At 37.2% G+C, this 16,496-nt stretch overlaps 1 protein-coding gene and 1 non-coding gene across 2 annotated transcripts in view; one reads left to right on the top strand and one right to left on the bottom strand.

Annotated features, from left to right (window-relative positions):
• The window catches only part of LOC123520489 (MAM and LDL-receptor class A domain-containing protein 1-like), a 52,892-nt gene that overhangs the window by 27,862 nt on the left and 8,534 nt on the right, over window positions 1-16,496 (top strand). Inside the window, exons 11-17 of the mRNA XM_045282758.1 lie at window positions 54-162; window positions 796-976; window positions 1,176-1,263; window positions 6,372-6,530; window positions 6,951-7,177; window positions 7,627-7,780; window positions 8,034-8,112. Coding sequence (XP_045138693.1) covers window positions 54-162; window positions 796-976; window positions 1,176-1,263; window positions 6,372-6,530; window positions 6,951-7,177; window positions 7,627-7,780; window positions 8,034-8,074 — 959 coding nt within the window. The 3' untranslated portion in view covers window positions 8,075-8,112. The remainder of the gene's footprint in view (window positions 1-53; window positions 163-795; window positions 977-1,175; window positions 1,264-6,371; window positions 6,531-6,950; window positions 7,178-7,626; window positions 7,781-8,033; window positions 8,113-16,496) is intronic.
• Window positions 15,503-15,576, bottom strand: Trnav-cac. Its single transcript has one exon. It is a non-coding gene; the product is annotated as a tRNA-Val (tRNA).

The following is a 16,496-nucleotide window of genomic DNA, read 5'->3' as shown; positions in this document are numbered from 1 at the left end:
TTGAAAAGATATGTATGTGTAGAAGAATAAATGTTGCCAATTTATTTTTTAAGGTTTTTATATGAAGCTGGAAAGTCCTGCCAGGAAACAAGAGGGAGACCATGCATGGCTACTTTCTCCTATCATGCAGGGTGATGGACAGGCCAAGTGTCTTTCCTTCTGGTGAGTGAGGGGTGGCCTAAGAAGTGTGGACATAAAGTTGATTTTATTGAAAAGGAACCCTTCTCAGTTGTAACTCTAGTTGCATTGAGAATATAAAGTCTTCATTGAGATTATACTCATGGGAAGTAGCTCATATTATCTAATCTGTTCAGTCACCTCTTTGAATTTGATTTTTTTGTATCCTTTTAATATTCTTTTCCAGATGATGCTTTTTATGGGTGTATTGTAAAAGGTGTATATTGTAAAAGAAAATGTATTTGTATATCATCTATATCATGTGTCATTTTATTTCCTGCAGCTTCTTGTCATGTACTCTTGCATTCTATATTTCTCAAACCCTTTCATTTCTGTCAAGTCTCCATTTTTTTTTTTTTTCCTCCAATTGTTATGATTATTTGATCCAAGTTTTCTTTATTTCACAAAAGAGGCAGACTGGAAAATCTTCATAGCTGCTCTTGTATTCTGTTAGTCTATCTTGTCTTTTGTTTTGTGGAGGTCATGACATGCTGAGTGGATGATGGCAATATTTTATGAAGCATTTGTAATCTGTATATTTCTGTGTTGATCATGCTTATGCTTTTTACAGACACTTATTTTTGCATTGATAAGGTTGAATTACTAACTTTCCATTAGGTATTTGATGTTTGAGCCCCTAGGGGACGTGGAACCCAATCTGGGGTCCCTGAGCGCCTTCATGCTACGAGAAGGATCATCTGGTGCCTTGATCCTAACACCTGTCTGGACACTCCACAACTTCCAGGGACTAACATGGTTCTTTGCACAGACTCCACTTAGAGCAGAGGGAGACTTTCAGGTTTGTTTCTGCTTAGTTTACGTAGTTGATTTAACAGAAAAAGAGCTATGCTTCTGCAGTCTTGTCTCCCTATCTTTAAGCATCGACCTTAACTTTTAATTCATGAAAATCCCTTGCTTGAACCAGTAGTTCATCTAAATTGTTCTATATGGTCAAGTGCAAATGCCTATAACCTTAATGCTGTATTCTTTATCCACAGGTGGTGATAGAGGCAGTGTGGGGTGCCTCAAATAGCTCTGGTATGCTGGCTATAGATGATATCAGTGTCTTTGATGGAAACTGCCGCAGTAAGTGATGAGCAGAGATAAGTATGAAAAGCATAACATGTTATAACACTCACATTATTCACATTAGTTTGTTATATTTATTCTGTGGTATACATAGGTGGATGTTAATGCAGTAAATCAATATACTCTATAATGATAACAGTATCACTATTCACTGCCTCACTCAGGGCTGTCCCTAGCCATTTTGATGCCCTAGGCAAAATTACTCCTTTTGCCCCTCTTCCCCCCATGACACAATTAGGTGACAGCTGTCTGAAACATCACAACAGTTAAATAGGAAAACAATCTTTCTAGTGATGATGTTTTTAAGTAATAAATTGTAATAACAAGAAGAATCTTTCAAGTAAAAAAATTTTTTTTTTTCAAGTACTGTAAATATCAGAAATATCACGAGTGTAATAACAAAAATCAAGAGAAAAAAATGCTTTTAAGTAATAATCAATGGTATTGTCAAATGATACCTTCCTGGACACCTCCCGGTTGATGCTTATTAATGCAATTCCATTAAGATGTTCTTGAGACTTGGTGGATCTTGGGTATGTTTTGATGAGCTTCAATTTGGAGAAACTCCTTTCTGCAGCAGCAGCCATCACTGGAATAGTGACAGCAATCCTCAGGGCCACCCGCATATTAGGATAAACTTCACTCAGTTTATTCTCCAGTAAGAAACTGAGAAGTTCAAAGGTGGACATCTTGGGTTTTGGCAACTCTGGGAAATTCTGCTACTCCAGTGCTAGTTCCTTCCAGTCCAAGTCTGACTGCTCACTGCAGCTCAGGGTGTTGCCAAGTGTTTCACACTGCTTTCTTACCTCTTCATTGGGCAGGGCAGGGAAGTTGACAAGCACACCAAACTTCTTTTCTACTTCACCCAATGTCTGAAATCTTTCCTGCATTGATGCAATGGAGACATCACCCACCACATTGAAAAAGGAAATCTCTATTTTCCTTAGGGCATCAGCAATTTGCTCATCAGGGGCCTCAAAGGAAAACTGTCCCTTAGTCAACCTCCTCTGCTTAAGGACAGCTTCCAAATTCATCTCCTCACAAATGTCTTTAGCTGACACTTGGGTGGAAGAAAATCCAGTGTCTCTATAGCTGATAAGAGAGGCTTGAGTTTTCTTTAAAAGGTTAACTGCGACATCTATCTGCATTGTCTCAGAGTAATAATTTATATCTATCTGCATTGTCTCAGATTGTAATAATTTGCTGACATGCTGAATTTTGGTCAGGATATCATGCCATACCACAGTGCAGATTGAGAAGCGGTAAGATCCAATCTCGTTGGCTAAAGACTGTGCCTCAATTTTTATTGCTGGATCTGTGGCTAGAAGTGCAAATCTGACTTCTGCAGCCTGGTGTCTCACAGCCTCCACGCTCTTGATTTGACTCTCCCATCTTGTATCTGACCAGGAGTTCAGGGTTATGTGGACATGTTTTTTTAAGATGGACCATCTCTGAGTTGAGGCAGAAAACATAGTGTAAACCTTCTGCAGGTAGCCAAAGTAGTTAGTGGCTTCTGCAGAGCTTTTTGCTGCATCAGCTACCACCAGAGTAACTGTATGTGCTCTGCATGGCACAAATAAAGCTGTAGGGTTTTGTTCCAGGAGTCTTACTTGGACTCCTTTCTTCTTCCCTTTCATATTTGCTCCATTATCATAAGACTTCCCTCTGCAGTCTTCAAAAGGGATGCTAAGCTCTTCAAGTCTGTTAAGAATGAGGGTCGAGAGGCTTTCTCCAATGGACTCTTCTGCTTCAAGGAACCCCATAAAATGCTCTTTTATTTGTGGGGTGTCCTCAACTGTAACAAATCGAATGATGACCCTTAGTTGCTCTTTATCGTTCAAATCAGGGGTGCAATCTAAAATGATTGAGAAGTATTTGTGTTCTTGAATTTCCTTGACCATAAACCATAATTTTTCCACCAGTGCAATCAATCAGTTCATTTTGGACAGTTTTACCTAAATAGGATGTATGGAGGGCTCCTCATTCCACCTCAGCAATATGCTGTTTGAGTACTGGGTCGAACTTGGCCATGAGCTCTACCTCTTTGAGGAAGTTACCATTATTTGGTTAGTGAAGTGTGTCTGTGGTTCCCCTGAGGGCAATGTTTCGTTCTGCCAATGATTGAATGATGGCCACCAACCTGGTCAGGACTTCATGCCACCTCCTCCTTTCAGCCTCTATTAGTGCCATTTCTGTTTTCTCTATTGTTTGTCAAGATGAGTTTCCAGTTCCTTCCATGATGTCATGTGCCGAGAATGTTCTGGGCTGTTTTCATGAGTTTTGAGAATATTGCTGCAACTTTTCCAGTCATTGAGTCCATCATCACTTATTAGTTTATATGTTTTTGTGAATAGCTTGCAACAGAAGTAGTATAAACTATTTTTTTTCTTTGAATATGTCAGCCAGCTTCTCTTAATCTTTTCTCCATTCACTAATTGCCTTTGGAAGTGGTGGTGATGGCAGCTTTTCCCATCTTCTCTTTTTGGGAATTGAAATGTTGATGTTACCTTATGTGGGCCTCTGCTGACTAACTCCACCCTCACTTTGTCAGTTATGGATGGCCAGTCTATAGGTGGTGCTTTGTGAGACCCATGTGGTTGAGTTTGGTTGACAGCATCCTCAGGCTGTTGACAGGTGACAGTGAAACTAGTGCTTGGTCCTTCACCTGGAAGCAAATCAAACATACATGCAAATGCATACAATTATTTACAAATTACAGCACATCAGGCATATGATGCATACATTATAAATAACAGTATTGTTCAGTTACATGAGCAAAAGGTTAGAAGTCGTTATATTTTAACTTTTTATCATTTCTTGATGGGAATAAGTTATTCTACCTTTGATGTGTCCTGTAGACAACTTAAATAAACATTTGGTTAGTATTTAAGTTAGTTATATTCTCTCTGTAAATTGCATATTATCAAATATATTTAATTTTGCAACTGTTACCATAATGATACAACATGAAGGAAACATTTAATAATAGCTAATATTGGTGTATGGACAAAAATATTCCAGATGTACAGGATGATTTCTATATGTCCATATATGAATATTGTGATAGAAAATGTGTTGAGTATTGAATTTTATCAAACTGCATCTCAATTTGGTCACATTGACATAAGTAATGTGACTGCAGCTGTACCATGCAATTACAGAACTCACCTGCTTCAGCCCAAGTTTCAGAGAAGATGGGTGGTGTGCTCAATGTGGTGGTCGTGGTGGTGGTGGTACTGCTGCATGATGCCTGAGTCTGACTTGCACCTGTATTCAAACATACAGTGCATCCGTACTGTTACACCACTGCATTAAGTGTGTTGTGTCATATAAAGTAGTTGATACAGTAAAAATAAACCTTATTTTATTGAATAGCACCTACATTTACTGTAATTACTAACAAGTTTGTACTGTAGCATTCAGTAAAATGATAACAACAACAATAATAAAAAACAACATAGCAAGGTATCAGTGATGAGAAACAAGTGGTTAAATTTACATGTTTCAGAGAGTGGTGTGGATGAAGCTGGAGGCCCCTTTACAGCAGCTGTTGGGGGCAGCTGCATATATTTTCTAACTGCATTTGGACAGATATAGAGTAGATTTATTATTAGTGTACAAGCATGCCCTCCCCACTGCCACCACTACCACCTTCTTTCAGGGGAAAAAAATTCAGGCTCAGTAATTTTCCACTATCAGCCCTGAATATCAACTGGTTGGACTACCTTTAACAGGCTATATGGCACTTGTGGAAAGCCCTGGAAATATGGAGAAAGTGAATGCAACCAAGCTTTAGCTTCTAACCTTAGCTATTAGCTAAGTTAACTAACGTTAGCTCTTATACTATGGGCTTCTCTCCAGTCTCCACACTGAAATGTCTTTCTTCACACAAAACGACATAAAAATGATGACAATGATGTAACCTTTATGTTTGGCCTTCTTTTCCTCCTTTTCTTTTCTTCTTTTTCTGTTCTGGGTGCTGGAGGGCTTGGCTGGCCTTTTCATTTTGACAAAATAACATAACATTGGCAAACCACCTGTAATCTACTCTCTCCTCCCCGGCTCCTCTGACTCCTCTGCTCTGCGTGCAGCGTGACTCAGTCCTCAATGAGCCATATGCGCACGTACTGTCATGTGACTCCACACCAGAAGTGACGAGCTTGTCTTTTTGTTAATATTTTCCTTTTGTTTTATTTGTTGTTTTGAAGACAGAACACTAAGGGAAATGGCCAATAGGCACTGCAAATTATTATTAATATATATATATATTTTCCCCCCTCTGAGGGATGCTGCGGCAGTACCTGTCCAGCAGATGGCGCCCTAGGCGACCACCTATATGGCCTATGCCAAGGGATGGCCCTGGCCTCACTTATCCCTTTCAACCTTAGCATATCTAGATCTCTTGCGTTCATTTCATTCAGCATTCTTTTTCTGTTCTGCGTTATCATTGAATTTTGTTGTCTTGCTTCATGTATGTCACCACTGAATAATCAGTTTTGTTTCAATATTTTTAGCACATCACAACATCACTTTCCATTCATTTATTTATTTTGTTCATCACGTGCTGAGGGTGACCTATGAAGACCTCTAAACTAGATAAACTAGGAAGTCTGTGCTCCAGCAGGATAGTGGAATGTATCACAACTTTAGTGTCTCCAACTTAGCATGATCAACTTTCTGCCACTTGGAGCAGTCGAGCTTGAAATTGAGGTATGAGAAAACCCATAGGTGAACACATTTTTCCCATAGACTGCAAGAAAAGATATATCAGCCAGAGAACATTATGACACAGAATGGTTGGTACTGATACTGATAGAGTAGCATGTTAACACAGCAACATAATGATTCTAGTTGTATTATGCATTTTCAACTTTGTCACATGTAGTCCCTCATTTTTCAATTTCCTGTCTCTATTTCCTCCATTTTCTACTGCCTAGTCATATTTCTCACTAATCACCCTCCAGCTTTTATTACAATACACATATCTTCAATTTCTATTTATTTCCATTCTTTTTTTTTTTTTTCAAAATTTTACTGTTATAAATGAGATTATTCTACCTGCAGCCATTATCACAGCCTTTTCCCACCTTTGTTTTACCTTTCAGCTGTGCCCGAGGCTGCTGTAGTGCGAGCTGGAGATTGTACTTTCACTCGGGGCTCCTGTGGCTGGACAAATCTTACTTCAGATCGAGATTTTACTTGGACACTTTCTTCTGCTGTGCGACGTCCTCTTAACATGCATGACCACACTTATGGAGCCCCAGGTAATTGAAATGCACTAAGATCTTACTAGCAAAGATTAAGGATTTAATAAGAACAATGACTTCCTTAACATTGTATGGGGTTTATGTTGTAGTTTTTGTTGGTTAAAATTCTAACAGGTGTCAATATTTACAGAAATTTCTTTGTACTTATGAAAGTTATGTAAGTACGCACATGTACATGTTGACAAATTTCATAGGTTATTCCTTAAAATAATTATGGCAGAAATGTGTTAATTTATTCATCAAACCACTGTGTTGTTGGAAAAGTTTGGTATTAACTTTTGTGTCTTGTTTTGGTAAAGCAAAGTCTAAAAGGCTGGAACAGCCAGGTCTTGTCACCATAGTGTTCATATGTGGACCAAGAAAGGCAGAGAGAGAGAGAGAGAGAAATTTATACTAATGCCCAATCTCATCACTTAGCTGGCTACATCTACTTTGACGTGTTCAACCTTGGAGGACGAACTCAGCGGCTTCAACTTGTGTCACCTGTTGTGGAGCCAATGCCAGACCGTTCTCCTCTGTGCTTCACATTCTGGTTTGCTGGTTTTGGGGCAGATCCAAACACTAGTCTTAGTATTTACTTGCGACCTTCCCAGCTACGTTCCTTCCCTGAACAACTTCTAACAGATCTATCAAGTGACATTCGGGTGAGAGAATATGTGAAAACTTGACAATTTTATATTGTTTTTCTTTTCTGGGTTTATTTATTGAATTTTGCTGTGCCCTTAGTTTTTGCTTCAATAGAATTATCTTTTCATTTACTTTTGATCAAATTTGAAGAAAATACTACATAGATAGTGCAATATGATAAATTATAGTCATCATTATTGTGATCATGGGAAACTTATTCATTGAGTCTCACTTCATTATCTAGAGGTAGGGTGTTGTATCAGCTAAACTATTTTAAGAACTGTAAATAATTAGCTACATTAAGGATTTTATTTGGTAAAATTGCATATTGTTTGATCTTCAAAATTGTTTGCCAGTGTTTGCTTTTTTTTATCAATGGTATTTTGATGTACAAAATTGTCAAAATCTTGTGTCAACTTGAGAGTTCCCATGAGATGGGATGTGTAGTGTATCTTTGTTTTTGCAGGTGTGGAGTCACATCTTAGGAGACCCAGTAGGATGGTTATTTGGACAGGTGCAGCTGCTGGCCAGCACTCGCTTCCAGGTGGTCTTTGAGGGAGTCTCCTTCAATGGAGGCTTCACACTGGATGACTTCAAGGTTTATGCTGGAACTTGTTCAAGTGAGTAACATTTGTGATTACCAGATGGTTTACTTAATCTGTTGCCACTGACATTTGCACATACAGAAATATCCTCCTATCTTTTTTAGGTGAGAAGACTGACAAGGGCTTACTCAATAAATATTGAAAGAAATGCAAAGAAATCAATGGGCATCAACATATTTTGTGATGCTTTGAAAAATTTTATAGGTAATGGATTATGTAGTGATGATGGCATTTAATTAACTTTTTAAAATTTTCTTTTCTTAAATAGAAAGACCACGAGATTCCAGTCCCTCTTTCTCTCGTTCCTGAAGAAGTTCTTCTCTTTTCTCTCTGCTGAACATGACATGGTAAGCAGCAGGGTATGTGTCTTGGCCCTTGCCATCCTCCATGGAAAAAGTTCAATGAAAACCTAACTTTATCCATTAACAAATCAGATACACTTGTATGTTATTATCTAATGGAAATAATTGTGACTTTTAGCTTCTCTTCCATACATACTCTTCAGAATAGAATTATTTTACAATTATCTTTTTAATTGTGCATACGCTTAATTAACCCTTTGCTATTGCGTCTTCCGTCATCGCATTTTACCGCTATCGCTCATACTTAAAAAGCTACTTATATTTCTATATCGCACACAAAATTACTGCTATCGCATGCCTTTTATTAAAAAATATCCAGATTATGATGTCACTTGATAGTGTAGTGATAACAGTACAAGTGGTAGATTATGCCAAGGAGCATGAAAATAGAGCAGCAGCAAGTGCTTTTGGAAAAAAATTATAAGTATCTAGCAACAGCAAGGAGCATTTTATTCATGTTGTTATTATAATTGCTTATTATGTTGTTATTATTCTTGATTAGGTAATTTTTTTCATACTCTATTATTTCTTCATTTTTATACTGTTATATGGTATAAAAGCTGAGCAAAAAGTGACAAAAAATGACAACTTGGAGGTCCTTGTGTTAATTTGAATTATTACTATAGGTTCTTCACTTTGGCTATTGCAATTTCAGCTATCGTGTAGTGATAGATGCACCAATTAGGCATAATAGCGGAGAATTGAGAGTATTTAACTTTGTGTGTTATTTTTTTTATGTTAGGTCTCTATTTATATTATCTCTGAAACATTTAATTCATTTGTTCTTCCTCACTAATCAAATTCTGTCCTCAGAAATGTCATATAATCACAGTTTTTTAGATACATTATCAGAACAAAATTCTTCAATGCACATTTTTTTCTGTTTTAATCTCTGTTTGTCATATTAAGTATAATGCTACATAATGATTCTATAGTGTTGTGTAAACTTCAATTCTTTACCATGTCTGCCAATCTATTCAGAGCAGTGGAGCCAGTTGCATTTAAGGGGAGGTGACGTTAAAAAAAACGTGATTTTTTACCCAATCCTCAAAATTGAGTAATTAATACTGCTGTTACCCTTGAAATATCTACAGTTTTCTGTAAAAATGGCAAGTTCCTATCTTAATTCCTTATATGTTTAAATCACCGTTATTTACGCACTTTAAAGGTCTCTTTAAATGCCCCACCACTTGGTAGGCAACATGGCTTGTTATTGCTTATGATTTTGTAGCATTTTTTTTTTTCTATTTTGTAGTGTATTTATATTATAGACCTTTATATGGTAACATCAGGACAGAGCAAGAGGGAGGCTGTTCTAGTCTCTAATATTTTTGCCAGTAGATCAATTCAGCTTCATATTAACTTTAGGAAATACATCCTAACCTATAACAGAAGGAGCTTATTGCTTTAGCAAAGTAATATATATATATATATATATATATATATATATATATATATATATATATATATATATATATATATATATATATATATATATATATAATACACAATGGCTGCAAAAAAAGTATACATCACTGAATTTTGGTTAGTAAAACTATACAATACAAAATAGGGCAGTTTTATTTAGATTTTTATCTTATAATTAGTATTTGGATGTATTCCCCTTGGACTTCAGAACACTCTGGATCCTCCAGGGCATGGAAGCAGCAATGCTGGAAAAGTAGGAGGCATAGAAGTAGATCCATATCTTTTTCAGCTCCTTTGTCAAGTTCTTGATGCTGCCAGGGCACGAAGCTGTCTTTATTACTTACTAGGCGTTTTTGGTGGGGTTGAGGTCTGGGGAGTTACCTGGCCAGTCGAGAACACGTGTTCTTATTTCACCATGAACTCCTTGACAATCTTGGACTTATGTGCTGGTGCTAAGTCGTGCATAAAATATTCTGCTCCATGAATGCTCCAAAATGTCAGCATGTGCTCCTTCAAGACATCAATATAATTAGTTGCCTTCCTTGTCACGTTCTTAGGAAGAAAATAGAGTCCAACAGAGCCCATATGACCAGTGAATGCACCCCACACCATAACACTGTCTGGGTGTTTGACCATTTTGACAGTGTAGCGAGGGTCATAATGGGACACATTACTGGGTTTCCTCATGACCTTGGAGTCACCCCTAACTAGCCAGAACGTGCTTTCATCGCTTAACATACTTTCGGGCAGTCTGCAGATGTCCACTCCTTGGATTTCTGGCAGAAATCCAGACGTTGCTTCTTCATAGCCTCCATCAGAAGTGGTTTCTTGGCGGCGCTGCTTGCTGGCAATTTTAAATCCTTCTGAAGGTGTTGTTGAATAGTTCGCACCAAGATGTTCTGCAGGAGGTTGAGTGGTTTCTCTTTCATGCTGATGGCTGTAATCGAAGAGTCTTCCTTCACCTCTCTTCAGTGTCCCAGAGCCTGGTTTTCTAGCTGGTACTGCACCAAGACTGAGGTTCTCTGCTGCAGTTTTTAACTTGTAAATGGTCCTCCTAGTCACCTTTAATTCTGCCACTATGCGTATGACAGACCAGCCTTCAACTAGTAGGGCAAAGGCTAGGGTTTTATCTTGAAGAGACAACTGTGCATAACCCATAATAATGAATGTGGGGTGTCTGGCAGCACGTCGAAGTTGGTGCGCAAGTAGCAAATAAGGGCGCTCAGGAGCAGCGTGACAAAAACCCTCTCTGTAGAAGTGCTAGATGCACATTGAGGCCTGGTGTGGTAAGAAACAATGAATAGAGGGATGCTCTAGCTGACCAACATCATCACTAGCTCCATCCACTCTGCTGGTGGTGGGAACGCAAATAAACACTACATGGATTTTTGCGTGTGTACTTTTTTATTGCGGTGAAAATGTATACTTTCTTTTTTGCAACCACTGTACATATATGTTAAGTCTGGTAATAACTAAGTGAGCCACTGCTACACCACATGCTTTTGACAGCTACAGTGCATAATTAGAGATATGGAAGAGAGAGAAAGGAGGAACAGGAAAAGATGAGGAAGTCACCCACCCCTCCTGTTCACCTCCTAGGACTTAGCACATGCTAATTTATAAGAAAATGAAAGAATTGTTAGAAAAATCTAATGGGCAATCTCAGGGGTCTGGATTGATTCTGACTTTGCAATGACTTAAATTAACTGGCAATATTAATTAAGAAAGGATAACCTCATGGCATAGCAAAATGTCATAGTAACTTGGGAAGATATTTGCTATGCGTGATGTGCCTATCCTTGCTCACTCTCTTGATGTTATATCTTTTGCCTTTCTTTCTTTCCCTATGTCAAATGTAAAAGGCACAACTCAACAATGCATAAATAATCTTAATACCTTTTTTTTGTGATAGATCATACACAATCATTATACACAGTAGTGATTTATTTACAATATATACATGGGATTTATGAAACACAGATCAGTAAATAATCCTGACACCATTATTTATACTAGCTTAGAACATAACCATCCTCTCCTTTCACACCAATATTCAGTACTAAAAAGTTTTAAATCAATATGGTTCACAATGCTTATCCAAACTATGGCATTCATTCTCCATCATTACAAAGATCATAATTTGAATGAATCTCCCTGAAGCTTTCACTTCTAACAGACCAATAGTAAATATATTTCCATATAGTTCATTGTTATCAAAACAATTTATCCCTGAAGCTTTCACTCATAACCAACCAGCAGCACACATTTCCACATGTTCAACTGATATCAAAACATTTTACAAAGTCCAGCACCATTAAATTTTTTTCTTTCTCCTTATACTAACCAAACACTTTGTATTTCTTATTTGCATTATCTCATTACATTTATTGATCATTTATGGTAAAATAAATAATTACCAATAGATTCTACATAAACTTATCCTTAGCACCTGGTATGTATGTAATGGAGATTTATGTTCTGCATCTACTACATTTTCCTCCATATTTGATGCTTCAAAGTAATCCTGTCATTATTGGATCTAAAAAATCTCCATTAAGCTACATAATAAACACCAGAGCCCCTGCATCCATGAACCCAATACCTGTGAACTTCAACTATATACATTTTTTGGTAAGATTTCTGTGCTTTTCTGCAGATGAATCATGCAGGAAAAAAAAAATGCTTGTGTTGAGGACATGCTACACACATGTATTGATATTACTGCTCATGTGAAGCGAACCTGATGGCTTGGCCACTGGGTGCCCATCAGGCTGATACTTCCCAAGATATCAATCAAACCTCCTACAGTGTCTTTGCATTGGGAAGACTGATCAGGGATCTAAGCCTGAGAAGAAAGTATGTACTGATGTTAGAGGAAAAGTGCAAGCACTAGAAAGACTTGTGTTGAAGATTCTATGTAAATGGTGATGGCTGAGAATTTAACTTTAACAAATCCACTGTGTGCTTTTGTTTATAGAAAAAAACATTTGTAGCATCATGTTCCTGCATTTTGTACACTAAGTAAACAACAATGCAATGTTTACAATGTTATGCAAGTATCTTTCTTGGCTCCAGTGGAAAGAAAACTTAACATTCAGAAATCATTCTGGACTCTCCTAATCCAGAACCAGATGACTGACTTCCACTTTCCTACCCTGTCAGACTTTGTCAGTCTTCTCTCAAGAGGAGAAATGGTCTGACTCTTCAGTAAAAAGAAAGAGAAAAGAACAGCAGCTCAGAAAAGACAACATACAATGCTATGACTGTGGATTGACAACAGATCCACCTTTGTCACACAAATACCTCTTACCAAAATACATTTCCCAATATACATACATACATTTCTGAAATAATATATGAACTATGTGCATTCACATTTTCAGTCATACATGAGGAATCACAACTAACTGGTCATGAATGCAGGGACTCTACTGTAACAATAATCATAATTTGAGTCTGTCAAGTGTGACTGGGTGCCACTAACTGTGCAATGATACAATGTGAGGAATATTTGTAGTGCAGTTTGTAAATATAGGTGACATTTTCTAGTGAAATTTCTGTTATGTGGTGTGGAAAAGTAAAACATTCTCCTGAGAAAGACAGTACATTAGGAAGAATCCACAATCTGTTTAACTGTGAGGGCTGTGAACATATTTGTGCAGGCAAACCTTAATGGTGACTTACTATATTCAAAGGTCTGGAGAAGGTCTCTGGAATACAAAGATATTTAAGTAATCCACACTAATTTTAGAGCTGAACACTGCCAAAAATAAGTTTATTTCCAGAAGACCAGTAAAAAATACATTTACAGTATTTCCACTAGTCCAATAATAACTGCCAAAAATAAGTTTATTTCCAGAAGACCAGTAAAAAATACATTTACAGTATTTCCACTAGTCCAATAATAATCAACTTATTTTGAGGTAGGAATTTTCATTCAATTCTGTGAAGGAACTGAATTACACATTCTTGTTTTCCAGACTTTCTCATAAACATCATGACCAACATAAAATAATCAAGATATACAAGCAAAGGATGTCTTACATACATAATTGCATCATTGTAATATCTAGGTTTCAAAACTTGCAGCTACCACTGCTGTCCCTTCTCAAGTTTCTCATGAGTTGTTACTACCAATAGATGTAAAATGTGTGATCAGCTGGTTTTTTTTTTTTTTTTTTTTTTTCGTAAAAAAAAAAATTACAATACATAAATTAGTAAATTGTGTACTTTCACATACTATTTTCTTGTTTTGTTTTCTAGGGCACAAAAGTTATATAATATAACTACATGCAGAAAATATTTTCAATCCATAAATAAAAGAATAACATTGAAAATAGTTTTTATCAGATAATATATTGACTTTGCACAACTAAACATTAGTCATGATCATCATGAAAGTTCAGTACATGCAAGATGTTATGGGAAGGAACTAATTGAAATGGCTACCTACCATGATCAAGTCAAATTTTGTCATTGCTTTGTGGTGCTGACAACAGGGCTAAAGAATGTTAGTTAGTTATTTTTTTCCCTTCAAAATTCTTACCTAATTCTTTAAGATTCATCCACAGCTCAGGCAATTGCATATCACTAATACAATGAATGCTATTTATGATAAACTTTATTGAGGCTGGATTGGATTGATCAAGTAAATCTGCCAATGTGGTATGAAGCCATGGATCAAAAAGAATAAATACCATTGTTGCAAAGTCAGATGATGATAGGGATGAGACTTAGTAGTCAGGGTAGTAGGAGGCTTCAAAGAACCCAAGTGTTAGCTTCTTACTTTCATCATTGATTATAGTTGGGGTAGGTATAGCTGGAAAGCAGCTATGTAGATGTTGAAGCAGAACACCATAGTATAGTAAAACATGAGGTATTTAGAGGATGTCTGCTTCAGTGTTACTAACTGGTTTGTTTTAAGACAACTAAGGTTTTAATAGTTGATGCACATATTTATTTCCTAGTTTTCTTTCCTTCATTTATTCTTATTACATATGCCTAGTAGGCACTGAACACTGAATGTGTAAATCTCACGTTTTAGCTATATTACCAGATCAGTAGGCATTGTCCTTACCAGGTAAGTATACAAACTTTGACTGTGCCCTGTATGAGCTGTGAGCTCGAGAGCAATTCAATGCTTTACCTGTGAACTCTTTACATTCACTGAAAATTGCTCAGTCACATGGAAAAAGTAAAATGTATGCAGTGAAAAGAAATACAATAATGTTTGTATGTCAGCCATTGCCTGCTTGTGTGGATGTGGGATAACATCATTAAATGTGTATTTTACTTAATTGTTCTCCTATTTTTTTTGTGTGAATGTGTGGGTGTTACCTAGTTGTATATTACAGGATTTGAGCGAGGCTCATAGTAACATGTCTCCATATCTATTTTTATCCAACTTTTCCTTAAATTTATACACATTTTCTTCTGTTACAATCTCTTCACTCAATCCATTCAAGATATGCACTGTCCTGTGTGGAAAACTAAACTTTATAATGTTCCTCAAACATTGACTTTATGATCTTGGAGTGTCCTCTCATGCATCCATCTCCATCTTCAGTCAATAATACCAGGTCTTATCTGTCTATCTTTTCCATATAGTTTCCTATCTATGTGTGTGTGTGTGTGTGTGTGTGTGTGTGTGTGTGTGTGTGTGTGTGTGTGTGTGTGTGTGTGTATTTACCTAGTTGTAGTTTTACAGGGCCTGGTGTGTGTGTGTGTGTTTCACTGTTTGATCTGCTGCAGTCTCTGATGAGACAGCCAGACGTTACCCTACGGAACGAGCTCAGAGCTCATTATTTCCGATCTTCGGATAGGCCTGAGACCAGGCACACACCACACACCGGGACAACAAGGTCACAACTCCTCGATTTACAACCCGTACCTACTCACTGCTAGGTGAACAGAGGCTACACGTGAAAGGAGACACACCCAAATATCTCCACCCGGCCGGGGAATCGAACCCCGGTCCTCTGGCTTGTGAAGCCAGCGCTCTAACCACTGAGCCACCGGGCGTGTGTGTGTGTGTGTGTGTGTGCACGTACGTGGATTTACTTGTTTTTTTTTATGTCCTGTAGGTAATTTGAAAAGTATTGGAAGTGCTGTTAAGCTTCCACTCATTAGTGCCACTGGCAATTTTATTTATAGTGGTACTCATATTAGGGCCCATATCACCACCCAAGTGCATCTTTGGTGTAACCACCTAGAACCTGGGTATCATGGTGACATGTAGGTAACTTTAAACCACTTGACAAATGACAAAGGAACAAGGCAATATGTGGTGGGATTCGAACCTACGCGTGGTCATCTGCCTGATCCCACGCTCACCACCTTATGCACTATGCCACCGCCTCCATAAATTAGTTTTTTAAGCCAAGCACTCACTGTTTTGCTATGTACAACACATCTCTATGATTAGTATTCTTTCATTTATCACAGCTGACAAATTCCCTGTCATATCCTACATACAGCAGCAGAAAATTCTGCTTTCCAGTCGTAACATGTTTCATACAGTGACGGTGCTATCATATCATGTACCACTGTACTGCTTTAAATGGTATGTTGTTGTGGATCATCTTGCCCTTTTTGCTTTACTTGATTGCAATCATAAGTGAGTTTTGTAATATATATATATATATATATATATATATATATATATATATATATATATATATATATATATATATATATATACCTGGGCAAAAAGAATGCTTACAGAAATGAAAAAAGAAAAGAAAAAAAGAGTGTTTGGGCTCCTATATATGTATTCACAACCTTTAGTCCTCTTCTTGCCACCATTTTTTTTTTTTTTTTCTTTCCCAGAATAAACAAAGTTGTTTTTGGTAATGAGAAAAGCAAGAGTGTTGGAACAAGTTTAACATTATTGACCATTACACATTTCTTTGTTTACAAGCTAACTAGCAGACAGTGCTGTC

Source organism: Portunus trituberculatus, chromosome 47 (assembly GCF_017591435.1).
Source record: "Portunus trituberculatus isolate SZX2019 chromosome 47, ASM1759143v1, whole genome shotgun sequence".
NCBI lineage: Eukaryota > Metazoa > Arthropoda > Malacostraca > Decapoda > Portunidae > Portunus > Portunus trituberculatus.
This window is presented reverse-complemented; position numbering and strand designations above follow the sequence as displayed.